Source organism: Spermophilus citellus, assembly GCF_964194105.1.
Source record: "Spermophilus citellus genome assembly, chromosome: 9".
In the NCBI taxonomy this organism is placed as follows: domain Eukaryota; kingdom Metazoa; phylum Chordata; class Mammalia; order Rodentia; family Sciuridae; genus Spermophilus; species Spermophilus citellus.
This window is the reverse complement of record NC_138191.1, coordinates 65904873-65921358: the sequence shown is the minus strand read 5'-3', so window position 1 is coordinate 65921358 and position 16486 is coordinate 65904873. Positions and strand designations below refer to the sequence as shown.

The window sequence follows — 16486 nt, the reverse complement described above, 5'->3', positions numbered from 1 at the left end:
TCAGAATAAAAGATTAAAGCAAATAGGATAAGTAAAGATTTTCCTATTTATCAGTAGTGTTAAAAGAAGAATAAAACAATTACATATCATGGCATTAACAACATAAATTAAGTACATAAATCTATGTAAAAAAATGTATGCTTACCTGATCTCTAATCTGAGAAGTAAGGTGTTCAATATCTCCTGTAAAATGTTCAAGCCTTTGTTTGTAAATTTTAGAAGCCTTTTTTAGAGCTATAGTTTTTTGCCTACTTGCTTCTTTCATTGCTGTAGTCTCATCCTTATTTGTCTTGAGTTGCAAGTTCCATTTAGCTATCTTGATTTCTAAGTCCTAAAAAAGTATTAGCAACAATTAAATTATTTCAGAACTCTAATGTTCATATGAACATTATAAAAACACTTATATTATCTTCCACATATATTTTATCAAAACAACTAATCATAAGATTTACAAAACAGGAAAACAGTGAAGAAAGGAGACTGTACCAATGCTTCTTTATAACCAGTTAAGTAATGCAAATTTTAACTATTTAAGCCTATGGAAAATTAATAACATTATTAAAGAGACTAAACTGTGATTAACTAGGACACTTTTTTAGTTCACATCTAGAACATGACACAAAGTACCAGTTTTAGAAACTAGTTTTAGAAAGCGTAATTGAGCTGGAAATGATTTAAATAATAGGTATGCAAAACTCAAAGGAAAGTGGTAGCTTCCCAAATATATTGATATTCTTCAGTTTGAAAGATAAAAGTGTAAAGGAGATATGATGGAAATCTATGAAGGGTACAGATGAGATAAACATAGACTTATTTACAAAATTTCAATTTGCTGGAATAAGGAGGCATGCCACTAGAAAGAGCTACATTAAGGACAATAAAATTACTGTTTTACTCAAAAGAGTTGTAAATTTATGAAAGTAATGACTGATTTTAAGACCAGACATGTTTAGATAAATTACTGACTATCAGATCCATAATGTCAGTAAAGGTAAAAAGGTATTTAAAGGCTGGCTTCTATCCACTGAGTGTTAACAGGCTTGATCATCTCTTTGACATCTCTTGGTAAAATGAGACAGAATAATAGCCTAGGTGGAAGAAAGATCTTATCCAGAGTAACAACTTTTGTTTTTTTATTTCAAAAGTTTTAAGATATTGTATTTAAAGTTTTTGAGTGTTAAGTATATGAGAATGTAAACACTTAGGATTTTAATGCTTTTACATTTTGAAAGCTAGGTAACATCAAAAACAATGTGGATTTATTAGATAACTTGGATTTTAGTCTCTCCCATTTCTCAGACAATTATTCTAATTTAAAAAAATTCAGAGGAGTCACAGTAAAAGATGGGGCTTTTCAACTTAACTTTATGATCAATAAAAACCGTGCTTCTTAACTTTCACTTAAAATAGAGATTAAGAAGTACATCTTTAGATTTGACCCCTGTGGAGAGAGATTGGGGGAACTAAAAGATGTGGCAACATGTTGTTGAATTGTTTTCAAAAACATACCTAAAACAACAATAACAACAACAACAACAACAAATCCCATAAAACATTGTAATAGTTGGGTAAAAACAAGGAAGAGCAGAACAGCAAGTCCATGGAAAGAGAAAGGAACATCCACAGAAAATACAATTGCCATTCCTCTAAAAAGCCACAGGGTGTCAGTCACACACCATGAAGAGTTGCTACACAAGGGAAAAAAATGTTTACACATAAAAAGTGAAATTGAAGTGGCTGCAAGCATATTTTCTCACTAGTTTTGCCAAATCTCACACTTAAGCACTATAAAGGAATATAATAAAACTATTATTTTTACAATTTCAATATAACAACCCAGTCATTTGCCAAATGGACAAATAGTTAAGGTAGATTAGATTGTCTTTCCCTATTACCAAAAGCTATATACTGATGCCTATTATATAATTATTCTCTATATCTTCTAAAAATATAAAAATATCTCAATGGTAGTTGCCAAATTACAAAGATTTAGATGGGAAAAGTGGTTCAAAGTATCTTTGGGAGAGTTCTTGGAGAAATACAACATACACTTAAAGGATCCAATTCAACAAACAGACTCAACAAGAGTAAAAAACTAGGATTATTCCAACCTAAATTCATTGTATTCTCTTAAAAAGTAAACAGAACAAAATGTTAAGTCTAAAATCAAAGAACTAAATTCTGGTCACTGATTACTTAATGCTTTAAATTCCAAAGAATAAGTATGATAAGCAAGTAGAAAAATCAATATCCTAAGGAAACAATTATAATCATTTCTTAACAGTAGTGTTAAGAATGTTACGGCAAAATCTCTGGATTTTAGCCTTATGTTCTTTCTCCAAATTATGGATATAAAAAATGTTTGTTAAGCTTAACTTTAAAAATAATTTAATATTTTATTTTTAAATAAAATATTTTTTAAAAAACTTTCCAACCACCATTTGAGCATATAATTAAAAATTGTGTAACATAAATTGGCACAGATAACTACCTGACATACTAACTCACAATTATTCTCTTGTGTTTACCAAACAGAGCACTGCAATACCAAATCCACCTCATCTGCAGTGTCCTAGGATACCAATGCAAAGGACACAAGGATCTCTAGGGAGAAGGTACTTAAAAAAGCAAGCAAGGGGAAACAAGCAACAAAATTTACATCTTCCATAAACATTCTCAATGTCCTCTTGAAGGGCAAAAGCTTTTTGTCATTAAAGAAAAAACTTTTAAAGGCCAGAGCACAGTTTTGAAATATGTGCTGCACAGTTGCAGACATCTGGTATGAGTCAGGAGTCTAAATGCAATCAGACTTCTAACTAGAAGTACTCATGTTCAGTGGAGTTTGGGTCTGTATACTTCTGCAGAGATGGGACCACTATTCCTTTGCCTTTGTCAAAAACAATGACAATAGATCGAGTTAGGTTGTGATACATGATGACAACTTGAAATAATTATCTCAAAGTGATTGTGATTCAAAGAGAATAATTAAAAGAAAAATTCCCTTTAACTTTATGGTTACAGGTTATATAACAAGAAAATTACTCAATTATCTGAATATTAAAGCTAGATTAACTAATTTTAAAATTATTATAATTAATAACAAAAAATGTAATGACTGCTTATTAATTATGTGTGAGAATATGTATGTACACATGTAGAGATATAAAAAAAGAATGGAGTAATATATACCAAAAAATTAACATTGGTTTTGATGGTTTAAAGTTGTTTATATTTTTTTCTTTATCTTTTCCACACTTTACATAATTTCTACAATAAACATAAGTTAACTGTATCTTGAGAAAGATTTTAAAAGTAATTCAATTTCTACAAATCCTTCCTAGACAGGTATTAAAAAGAAATGGCATGTTCATATTGACATTTGGATCCAAGTCAGAAGGTCTAGGAATCTTATGATCAGGATTTACCTTCAATATGGATTTCCCATGGCAACACTGAAATTGAATTCTTTTATAAACATTATATTTCATAACTAAGGAATAGATTTTATAGTTTTTATTAATTTTATCTCTTAAATTTTAAAAATAGTTAAGTAATTTATAACCTTCATGTATTCTTTTAACTTATCATTCTCTGCTTCCCTTTTATGAATCTGGAGCTGTAGTCGTTCATGTACTAGTTTCACTGCCTGAGATAAACGATTTGCTTTCAAAGTATTTTCCTATAACAGAGAAAAAAGAACAAATAAAAACATTATTTGCTATAATCCCCAATACCTTTAATTTTACCACAAATGAAGACACTCTAAAAAGCTGATAAAAAGCAAAGTCCTGCTTTACATAAACTGCTGCCTCATTATATTTCATGTAAAATCAGGAGTTTTCTTCCCACATTTAATTTGATGTCTCCTAATAATTATCTTTTTAAATATTTCCATCTGTCCTTATAAGTAAAATTATAGGTATATCTAAAATGCTACTATTTATACCAAAATTCCTTAATTTGAATTCCAAAATTCTAAATCATGAGTCCCTAATTTGCAGTGATTTATGCCAAGTAACCTTACTGAAACACAATAAAACCCTAACAAACAAACAAACAAAAACTTAAAATGGTGTACTTGATACATAAATCTTGTAAATTATATTAAATAATCTAATAATCTGGACTGTCAAAAAGCACTTCTTGCATAATTTCTGAGAATATGGAATCAGGATGGGAAGAAATAAAAAAATGCGACAATAATAAGAAAATATGATGAATTTAGATAAAAAGCTCAAAATTTGTTTACCTTTTCATTCTGAAACAAACAAGAAAGTTCTTGGATATAGGCCTCCTTTTCAAGTACCTTCTTCTTAAGATTCTTCAGCAAAAATAATGTAAGAGTTAGAAATTTCACAATTTACTATTGCTAATTTTATAAAGTCAAGTAGCAAACAAGCAAAACAAAAATACAAAATGAAAAAAAAACTTACAATATTTTCACTTTCATTATCAGTCAGATTCTGTAATAACATGCTTGGTAAATTGTCTCCTGTCTGTAAAGAAAGCATTTTATCATAAATGCTCACAAAGTATAATTCTCGACATAAAAAAGTAGAAAGAATAAGCATAATTCAAAAAATTCATATGAGCAAATACTATGCAACTGTGCAGATTTCTAAAAGTTAGCCATGGGAAAGACTGTCTTAAGTTTTCCAAATAATTTTTGTCCATAATTTATTAATTTACTAAAATTAATCCCCAAAGAATCTCTCAGGAAGTATAGGTCAATGACATATTAAAAAAACCCATACAGAAAAGCAGCTTAACATAATGCTATCTGTAAACAGGAATAAATTACACTTTAAATTCTAGCAATAAGAAATTTCTTAAGAAATGACAATAAATTAGTAATGGAATTGTACGTAGCCATTTAAAATGAGACTAGAGAAAAATACTTAGAGTCCCTAATTTGTAGTGATTTATACCAAGTAGCCTTACTGAAATACCATAAAACCCTAAAAAACAAATAAAACATATCACTCTTGAGGATAGGGCTCCTGCTTGAGAACGTGAAAAAGCTATGAATTTCTTTCATCCCAAAACACATAAACATGTATATATATAAGGCAAAATTGTGCACACAATTTCAGAGGGTTCAGTGTTCATGAAATCTGACCTTGGACTATGTAAGAGTCCATGGAATTCAACTTTAGATTTCTTTTTATTCAAGCAATATTTAATAAATACTGCTGAGAAAATAGTGGTTGTTATGATTTAGAAATGAAGTGCCCAGTAAAAGCTCATGTGTGAGACAATGCAAGTGGATATAGAGGTGAAGTGATTCGGTTTTGAGAGCCTTAACCTAATCAGTGCATTAATCCCCTGATAGGGATTAAGTAGGTGGTAAAAGTAGACAGGTAGGATGACTGGGGAGCTGGGCCACGGGGGTATGCTTTTGGGGTTTATATTCTGTACATGGTGAAGGGAAGTCTCTTTCTGCTTCTTGGTGTGATGTCCTGAGCAGCATTCTTCTGCCATGCCTTTCCACCAAGATGTTCTGCCACATCTTAGACCCAGAACAACAGAGCCAGCCATCTGTGGTCTGAGACATCTTAATCTTTGAGCCCTAAAATAAACTTTTCCTCCTCTAAAATTGTTAAACAGATCTTTTGATCACAGAAGTGAAAAAGCTAACTAAAACACTGATGATACAGTGTCAAGTGTAAAAATCAGGTTATAAAACAATGAAATAGTAGGTTCTCAGTTATCTAAAACACAAAAATAACATGTGCATAGTAAAATAACAAAAAACTACACATATAAAATGTATTATAAAATAGTTTTAGTAGTGACTTCTAAACAAAATAAAGGTATTGTGTCCATCCACAAATTAAAAACAATATATTAAAAAAAGTAGTGACTTTTTACTGGGGAAATTATTAGTATTTCTTTGAGTATCTAAATTTTCTATAATGAAGCATGTAGCTTTTTTAGTTACGAAAACTGTTACTTAATATTAGGTAACAATATTCAATATATTTTACAATTCTGAGAAAATGTCACCACAGTAAAGAACAAAAGAAAGTCAAGAATTATTTGTTCTATTCATAATGGCCAGGAAATAAAAACCACCTCAGTGTCCATCAACCAGTGTGAATGGATAAAGAAAGTGGGTACACATACACAATGTAAGACTATTCAAACATAAAAAAAGAATGAAAGCCTATCATTCATAATAGCATTGATGACATGGGAGAGCAGAATGTTAAAATGAAAGAAGCTAGGCACAGAAAGACATATACCACGTGACCTCACTCATATGTGAAAGGTAAGGGTTGATTTCATAGTAATTGAGAGTAGAATGGTGGTTAACAAGACATGGTAGAGAGCAGCCAGGATGTATGGATGGGGGAAAGTTGATCAATGGGTACTAAGTTACAGTTAGATAGGAGTAATAAGCTCTGGTATGCTACTGCACAGTAGGGTGGCTATAGATAACAATATTGAACTGTACAATTCAAAAAGCTAAAAGAAAGGATTTTGAAAGTTTTTACCATAAAGAAATGGCAAATGTTTAAGGAAATGTACAGGTTTAAATGTTATGCAAAGTATAAATATAACAAAACATTACACTGTCCCCCATTAATACATAAACTTTGTTTTATGTATCTATATTTAAAAATTTTTTATAATTTAAAAGAAAATACATATATAAATATAATGTATATATGAGATTAAACTCCGAATGTACATTTTATTGTAATCAAATAAATTATAAGATTTTGAATATAGAAAAAATATATTTTCTATAGAACATGCTATTTTCATGCTTATAAAACATTAAAATGAGTTAGTTTAATTATTGCTATTTCAAACAAAAATTCAAAGAATTATTTTCACTTCAAATATATCAATATTTTAGCTTTTAGATAAATAACATTCATGTGAGGAATATCATTACTAAGTGGGTGTTTAGTGTTGATGCCTTACTTGTTGGTAGTTGGTCTTTCTAAGAAGATGCTCTAAGGCTAGTTTTACCCGTTTAAACGTATCTAATTCTTTTGTTAATATTTCCCTCTGTTTAGAAATCTTCAAACTGGAGACAGAAAGATTAGCCTGATAAAATATAAGAACCAGACATAATATAAGTACCAGGTACACATTTTAAGATATGGCATTAAAGTAAAATACCCTAAAATATTAAGATTATTATCAAAGAACATTTTTCCTAGTAACAAGATCATTCTAATGCACATAATAATAGTAAAATTTGCCAAGTTTGTTAACAGTAGGTAGGATCTGTTACAAAGTACATTACATTAAAATAAAAAGTAAAGGCTTAAACTCTAGAAGTATTTCAGTACTTATTCTAACAAAACTTATAGCATACACTCTATTTTTCTCCCTAACTCAAACTTCAGCATGTTGAAATTTTAAAATAGTTTTCTATTCCAAATAGCACTATAGAAATACAGATACATTTCATCTCTCTGAAGATTTTGGTTTTAAATTCAGTCTTTTTAGTTTTTTTTTTTAAAGGTAACGAGGATTAAATCTAAGGCTTTGCCCATGTTAGGCAAACACTCCAGTGCTGAGCTACATCTCAGCTCTATAAACTAACTTTTGAGAAAAAGCTGAATCTCTAGTTCAAGGCAAGGTAAGTCGAATACCAAGATATACAGTTCACAGCCTGGCCTCTTATCTAGCACATTCCAGAGAGACAGAGAGAGAGAGAGAGAGAGAGAGAGAGAGAGAGAGAGAGAGAGAGAGGGAGGGAGGGAGGGAGGGAGGGAGACAGAGAGAGATTGATTGATTTTCTTTTTTAAAGAAAAGTACTTAATGACACCAGCATAAAGAACACTGATAAATCCCATTTTGGGTATCAAATACCCACAAATGACCATACATTCAAGATATGAGAAATCAGTTAATGCATTGAATACTGCACTAGTTTTTCATTTTGTTAACTGTTCATAGATCAAATACTCACATTTTCAAAACTCATCTCTTCAATGGCATTTTTAAATAATGGCAAAAGTAATTCTATAGAACAGGTTGCCAACTCAGCTTCTTTAAGTGTTGCCCCCAAATCAATCTTTTCATCATTTCGGATGTTGTCCTGGTCCAGGCTAATTACAAATGCATAAATAAAATTTAAGTTAAATCTATCACATAAACTGGTTATGCTTTTTATATAAACATAGCATGGACTAAATATTACAGTCCTATAAATTTTTCTACAATATGCAATATTAAATTGTCATTTAAAAACGTGTGCATTTTTTCTAAATATTTCTATACTTTTTCTACACGATGTATACACAGAGAGATAATTTTTAGAATATTTAGACATGTAAAACACAAAGACCACTAATAGCAGCATTTAACTGTACTGTTTGATAATTATTCAAAATCCCCTTTCTGGTTTACAAAATGAAAAGTGTAAATATCTTGTTTTCTTCTCCACTTCTTCCTCACTTGTCTTTCTAGACCTTATTGCCAAACATTTCCATGAAATTCATTGTCCTTCATAAAACTGTCCTTCATTAATGAATGAAAAAGCTAAACAAATGAAACACAAACTAAAGTTCTGCAGGTCTCCAGAAATCCTCCACATTTGGCTTTAGTATACATTTATTACCACTTGAAAGTGAAATATCTGATTGCTTTTGTAAGAATTTTTTTTTTCTTTTGGCCATGCTGAATTCAGGATGATTCTCACAACCTTCATCAGCCACAAGATAGCCTTGACCTGTCTTTATCTGTACACACTCAAAATTTATAAAATGGGTATACACAACTTTGAAGAATAGCCCAGAGTTAAAGGATACAACACTTTAGAACTCCTAGAAATGAAAGGTCATAAAGAGAGGTTAAGAGAATTGGTTAAGTACAAAAGTTCCAAAACCATTCTATGAAATTTCGGCGTGTACAGATAAAGACAAATCAAGACTGTCTCCTGGCTACCAAGGATTTCATTTAAAGATGCTCCTAAGAATGCTATATCACCATTACTCTTTAACAGGAAGGAAAATTTTGAGTCAAAAAGTCTAAAAGTTGAGACTTTCAGCATAAAGAAATGCCAATAAAATTTAAAAAGTGCTTTCATATCACCTGATTCAAATATATGATATGTCAAGATCATTGTACTGTCATGTGTAACTAAATAAAAAAAATTAAAAAAATTTTTAAATAAAAAAAGAAACTTTGAGAAACTATTTCACTTACATTTTACTTTTATGTAACAGAATTTATTTGGATAAAAAAATCTGTGTAACCACGTTTAAGGGAGTTTTTTCAACGTTTATATATAAAATTCCAGGTGATAGGAAAGCACTTTTTAAATTTTATTGATAACATTTTCTTTTCTTCACAGAACATAATATAGTGACTTGTTAGAAACTTATGGCAGCTTACAGGCTATGTCACAAGGTAGATTTTCTTCTTAAGGTTTCAAGGGCCTAAGAAAATCATGGCTATAAAAGATATCTGTCCCATATTAAAATGACAGAAAGTCAAGAATTATTATATATAACAAAATAATGTTATTTTCAAACAAGTTAAATTAGAAACTCAACTATCCTATCCATAATGAGAATAATGGTTATTTTAAGACTGCTGTTTTGGGGAATAATGATTCCTATAAATAACAAGTGCATTTCCCATTCTAAATCAGTAAAATATGATAAATATTTGCAATATATTAAATGATAATGAATCAGTACTTATGAACTACATTTCCAGTCCCATCTTATTTACATTTATATTTTCATTTGCTTTAGTTAAGATTTACTTTACAAATTTCTAATAGGTTAGATTTTAATTTTTAATTGTATTGTAATTTTAAAAAGCATAGCTAAGTCCTGCTAAATGAATACATCTATATTCAGATTAAATCTATTTTAAACAATGAATAATAAATTTGAAGATAAATATTTTTGAAATAATATTGCATTTGGCTTAAATGATTTACATTGTGGACAAAAGATGAAACCCTGAAATCAGAATATTAGAGTTCCTCTCATAATGATGAGAATACCAGCTGAGACGACTTTCACTAGTATGTCGTGATAAATGTTCTTTCTCTGATGGACTTCTGAGATGGGAAAAGAATTCTTCTGAATGACTTCCATCATTTCTAGGCTTCTCCATAAATTCAGTAAGCAGATTTATAGATGGCTTCAATAACAATTTCACATAAGCTGAAAGCTAGGAAACATTTTAGTTATTAAACTTATTATTTAGTAGAGACTTTGTTATTACCTTATAAGATAAAGATTCTAATGATATATAAAAGAACATTTCTAAAGACAAATATCAAAATTATAACTGCTACTCGTGGTTATATCAGTCCAAAATTGCATTACCTAACACTGTGGGCAGCATAGGTTTAGGTCCTCAAATACAAGTTAGGGTAACCAGATCATAGGACACTTTTGAAATGAAAGCATCTGACAAGAGCTAAATTATTCAAAAGAAGATGGGACCAAAGATGTTCAGTACATTGTCTAATCACAAATAAAGTCAGCATCCTATACCAGATAATCATTAAGCATTTTTCTTTCCTTCAAAGCAATTATAATTGCTGCCATTTACAGCACAGTGACTGACCTCATAAACATAATCTCTCAAAAAACCTCACAAAGTTGCTATTAACATCCAAAGTCTACAGATTAATGAGCTACTTGAAGGTACACACTACAAATCTAAAGAGCGAGCAGCAGTAACTAGACTACTAAAATCCAGTGTGCGAGAAGTTGTGAAACGGATTCATGGTGTACCACAAAAAGCCAAAGGACAGTGAATGTCAACTGGCAGGGATCTGGGAGACTTTCCAAAGGAGGTGCAACCTCAGCTGAGTCCTACAAAACAAGTGTGAATTGGCCAAACAGGAGCAGAAAAAGGCATTCTCTGTGGGGGGTCCAACACTGGAAAAAGCAAGAAAATACCACAAGTTCTCATTCATTTGTGGAAACTAAAAAGTCAATCTCAGAAAAATGAAATGTTATAGTAGTCGCTACAGACTAGGGAGGATAAGGAGGAATGGGCACAGAAAGGTTAGATAAGGGACACCAAAATACAGGAAGAACTGGTTGTTTTCTTATAGCACAGTAGGATAACTGTTATTTATAATGATTTATGATATATTTCATAATAAGAATATAAAAGTTGTAACATATAGAAATGGTTGATGTTTGAGGAAATCAAAGTGCTTATTACCCAAATTTGGTCATTATACACTGTATAACATGTATCAGATTATAATACTATATCCTACAAAAATGTACCGATATAATGTCTGTTATGGTTTGCATGTGAGGTATCTCCCAAAAGCTCATGTGTGAGGTAATGCAAGGTTTAGAGGAGAAATGATTGGGTTATGAGAGCCTTAACCCAATCAGTAAATTAATAACCTGGTGGGATTAACTCAGTGGTAGTTAAAGGCAGGAGGGTTGTGGCTGGAGGTAAGACAATGGGGGCATGGCTTTGTGGTACATATTTGTACTTGGCCAGTGGAGTCTCTCTCTCTCTCTCTCTCTCTCTCTCTCCTTCCTGATAATCATGGGAGCTGCTTCCCTCCACCACACTCTTCTGCTGGAGCCCCAAAGAATGGAGCCTGCTGTCTGTGGATTGAGACCTCTGAAACTGTGAGTCCCCAAATAAACTTTTCCTCCTCTGAAATTGTTCTGGTCAGGTCTTTTAGTCACAGCAGCAGAAAAGCTAAAACAATGTCTAATAAAAATAGTAATAAAAAGAGCTAGAAACACGAGGGACCATGACTTGCAAGAGGGAAAGAGAGAAGACACGAGGCTGGATACATTAAATGGGGTGACTGCTAGCCAAGCTCAAGAGCTCAGATTTTTTTTTTTTTTCTTTCTTAAAAGGTAACAGACTATGGGCTGGGATTGTGGCTCAGCAGCAGAGCACTTGCCTCGCACATATGAGGCACTGGCTTCTATCCTCAGCACCACATAAAAATAAATAAATAAAATAAAAGTATTGTGTCCATTTACAACTTTAAAAAAAAGGTAACACAAATTAAATACATTTAAGACACCTGTAACATTATGCATCAGATGAGAAATAAACTGCTTTGAAATGGCCTTTCCCCAACATTCAGTCACAGTCTGATAACTGTTATTTTCAGTAAATAACAGGCATCATTCACCAGCCACCTAAATTCAGAGGTACCCATGGAAAACCACCCCCAAAATGATCATTATTGGCCCCACTTTACAGATAAGGAAAACTGAAGCCAAGAAGGTTCAGTGACCCACCCAAGATCACTAGGCGGTTAAATGGTAGAGCTGGAACTGAATGCAAGTCAGCCTCTAGCACTTTCCATAAGCGAAAAATCCACCAAGGGATGGGACCTAGAGGATCCTGAAGAAGGAATTATTTCCTGAGGCTACCAGAAATATGTCTCACTTTTGGAGCTTCAGAGCTTTCCACGATCTCGCATAAAATTTGAAGGGCACTTAAAATACAGCCAAATGATTTCTGAAACAAACAGGGCCATTCCCAGGGACCCATTCTGCACCAGCCCGCCTCGCACTAAGATCTGCTACCCTTTCTAGGAGTAAAGTCTCGCCGCCCTTTCCCTGAGGAAAGTGGAGGGTAAATGCAAAAGCAGACTAAAATCCAGCCAGGGTGAGGGCGAGAATTTTCTCTTACAGGACCCCATTGGGCCCCTCACACAGCCAAGAGACCAGTCAAGTTTCCCACACAGAGCCCAAGGGCGCGCCTCAGCCGCTGCTGCTGCGTTAGCACGTCGCGGTGACGTCATCCCGCCGCCGCGGTGAGAGGGTCAACCGGGGCTGATGCAAGTGTAAAGCTCGGCCTACGTACCTGTGCTCCCCAGCTCCGGATCAGCGAGGAGGGAGCAGGCGGCAGGGAATAGTGGAGTAGGTGGAAGGCTAAGGAGGAGGCGAATACCTAAAACTGCTTGCAGCGGAAGAGTGCCGCCGGGTGCTAAGGCACCAAAGAGACGCTAGTAACCGGCAAACGGCTTCTCTGGCAACGGCTGCACCGCCCCTTCCGTCGGGCCCGCAGCCGATAGGCCCGAGTTCGCGAGCGCCTTGCCCGCTGCTATTGGCGGGAATGAGGGGGCGGGGCCGGGGATGTGCTTTGTTCTGCCTTTGTTTCTCTGGGGAGCTTTTTATAGCAAAAGCTTTTGTTTTCTGGAAAGGACAGGACTTGTGTGTTTAATCACCGAAAATCTTAACAGCTCATCTGGGATAGGAAATAAAGCCAATTTCGAACTTTCAGACACTAGGATGAAAGTGCCCAGCTTTTGCTTAAAAGCTGAGATTTCAAAAAGCTAAGGCAACTGCTTTTGAAAGAAACCTCTTCTAAGATATATGGTATTGTTTGGCCAAAAACCTTACCTGGGCCTAAGGTCTTTCCTCTGTTAAATGAAGGAGCTGCATTGTGTTCTTCAAAATGCCTTCCAGCTCTCTCTCTCTCTCTCTTTTTTTTTTTTTTTTTTGTATCAGCGCAATAGCCAGTTGGTATGATTTATAAACTCCTGAACAAACTGAACAAGGTTTTATTGAGAATAAAAATTTCACTCAGTGCCTCTATTTCATGTTCCAGTTATGAGATTTAGGCCTACATATTCATAAATAGAGCAAACTATCAATTGAACCGTTTAACCATTCTAATTATTGATTTTACTAAATAGTTCCTTTTGATGATACCAACAATGCCTTCTTTTCCTCCAGCTTTGTGATTGTCCAGCAAAAAGTTCATGAGAGTTAAAATTTAATAATGTGTAATTTTTATATGTCTGCAAATGCTGAAAAGTTTCTGGGGATTGTGGTTTAGTCATCTACTCTTAGCAATAATGTACTGTGACCTCTGGCAAACCAACTAATTTCTCTGGGCCAATTTTCTCAGCAAAAGAGGGGAAGGGTCCAATGGACTTGGGATAAAGAAGGTGAACAATTCTACTTGGCTTTTCAGTGCTAACCTAGGATTCTAGCTTGCTAACTTGAATAAAAAAACTGTAAACAAACTCCACTTGTGAAAAATGCTTAATTAAATGGCATTGATTTTAGATGTAACTAACTTTAAAAGACTTCTGTGAGGAAATAGTCACAAAATCTAAAGTTAGACTTCCTAATAAATAAGTTCCATAGAGGGTCAAATTGACCGCTTTAGCTGATTGTCCAAGCCAAATAAATGTGACATCGTTGGTCATCTAAATTTGTTCTTAAAAATCTGATTGGATAGTGAATTTGGGGGGAATGATTTCTTACTGTTATTAAGTGGAGAAAAAAAGTAACCATTCTAGCCCATTTCAAACACCCTTGACCACCTGTCAAAAAACGGTAGGGAAAAATATGGAAACGTTGGGCCAGCATACTTTTCTATGTAGGGTCAAATAGGAAATATTATAGGTTTTGAAGATTATATAGTCCTTGTCATATATGTAACACTACATTGTTGCACAAAAAAGTCATACAGGATACATATGAGCTTAGTTGTGTTCCAACAAAATTTTAATTCCAAAAATAGTGGGCTACATTTGGCCCACAGGATATAGTGTATCAACTCCTGATATAAAGCATGTAAAACATCAAGTATTCAATAAACATTGAACCCATTAGTCATGTTTGAGTGTAGTATGCAACAGTATATCCTATTGGATGGAAATTGTGATTTCCCTCCTAATGGTAACTGTTTTATCAGGTTTTTCACAGCTGTGACTGAAGACCTGACCAGATCAACCATATAGGAGGAAAAGTTTATTTGGGGGCTCAGGTTTTCTAAGGTCTCAATTCAGACAGTCAGCTCCATTCCTCCTGGCTGGAGGTGAAGCAGGACGTCATGGAAGAAGACAGTGGTGGAGGGAAGCATCTCAAATGATGATCAGAAAGTAGAGAGAGACTCCACTCACCAGATACAAAATATTTACCCCAAAGGCATACCCGCAATGACCCACTTCTTCCAACTACACTCTGCCTGCCTTCAGAAACCACTCAGTGAATTCAGTTAGGGGATTAATTCACTGGTTAAGGCTCATAACCCAATCATTTCTTCTCTAAACCTTTTTTCATTATCTCACACATGAGTGTTCGAGGGACACCTCACATCCAAACTATGACAAGCAACAAATATATAAAAATAACAAATTTGTTAAGATATTTGGTGAATTCAAATAATACTTAAGCAAAATAAAAAAGCAATTTAAATATGGTTTGGTAATGTGATAAATTTTCAAAAGATGGCTTCTGAACAACTCCAGTCATTCCTGTATATACATTTCCCCTTGCTTTGTAATTGCCAGTAGAATATGGTAAAAAGTGATATTGGACCAATTACAGATGTAGGCATTAAGAGGCCTAGCAGGTTCTACTTTCTTCTCTTGGAAACCAGTTACTATGTAAGAAATCCAGTTAATATGGAGCAAAGCCAATCAGATTCCACCTGTTAACAGATACCCACCAGAATGACCAGGTTTGTGAATCATAGATTTTCAGGGCACAACCATATTCCTACCTGAATGAAGCAATATGAATGACCTTGGCCAACACCATAGTCTAAAGGGAAGCAAGGTGATACAACTTTCATTTTGAGAAGATAACCTAATACATCCCAGACCACTTACCCCTAGTAAATTCATTGAGCAGTGCCCTGGATTTTCATAAAGTTTATTTCTCATTATCTGAATTACATATACTCTTTCCAAAATGTTTTTGGTTTTCTGTTGTTGTTAACAAACTTAATAAATTAAAACAACAACCATTTTATTGTTCACGATTCTGTGTTTTCAAAATCCAAGCAGGGCTCAACTAGATTTTTTCCCTCTTAGTACTGATAACTGGGTCTCATCTTCAAATTGCAACCAGATTGCAGCTGAGGCTGAAATATCAATGATGACTTTACTCATGTCTGATGGCTTGGTGGGATCAATCAGGAGTCAAGGACCACTCCTACCCTATCCATGTGAGACTACATATGGCCAGCATGAGTTGCTTTTCATGGCAGCTGCATCCCAAAAGTGAATACCCCAAGCAGATGAAAAAGAAGCTGCAGATCTAATGATGATACAGAAGATTGCATATTTTTGGTAGCTTGTTACTTTTTATTGCTGAGTATGAATATAATCTGCTTATCCTTCCTTTATCCTGTTGATAACACATTAGGTTTTTAGGTTGCTTGCAGTTTTTTTTTTTGTGTGTGTGTGTGTGTGTATGTGTGTGTGCGCGTGCGTGCCGCGTGTGCATGCACTTTGTTTTGATTTTTTAAATGAATTTTTTCTTATCTTTTTTCCCTCTACTAGGGATTGGACCTAGGGGTGCCATGCCACTAAGCTACATCCCCAGTCTTTATTTTTTTGAGACAGGGTCTTGCTAAGTTGCTGAGGGCCTAAGACTAATCTCAAACTTGTGATCTTCCTGCCCAACCTCCTGAATAACTGGCATTACAGGTGTGAGCCACTATACCTGACTGCAGTTTTTAGTTATTGTAAATAGGGCTACTATTCATAATGACATTCTTAGAAAATAATTTTATGAAGATAATAGTTTCAATTTTC

The 16486-nt window shown here is 33.7% G+C and overlaps 1 protein-coding gene across 2 annotated transcripts in view; it reads right to left on the bottom strand.

Annotated features, from left to right (window-relative positions):
• Nucleotides 1–12954, bottom strand: part of ODF2L (outer dense fiber of sperm tails 2 like) — a 37522-nt gene extending 24568 nt beyond the window's left edge. Inside the window, exons 1-8 of one of the 2 annotated variants that reach the window (XM_081308618.1) lie at nt 12793–12954; nt 9917–10152; nt 7934–8072; nt 6934–7059; nt 4434–4496; nt 4250–4321; nt 3563–3679; nt 146–331 (exon numbers count right to left, since the gene is read on the bottom strand). In XM_081308618.1, the coding sequence (XP_081164744.1) occupies nt 146–331; nt 3563–3679; nt 4250–4321; nt 4434–4496; nt 6934–7059; nt 7934–8072; nt 9917–10095 (882 nt within the window). In that variant the 5' untranslated portion in view covers nt 10096–10152; nt 12793–12954. The remainder of the gene's footprint in view (nt 1–145; nt 332–3562; nt 3680–4249; nt 4322–4433; nt 4497–6933; nt 7060–7933; nt 8073–9916; nt 10153–12792) is intronic. The other variant, XM_081308619.1, reaches the window with a different exon arrangement.
• Nucleotides 12955–16486: the final 3532 nt, after the last annotated feature.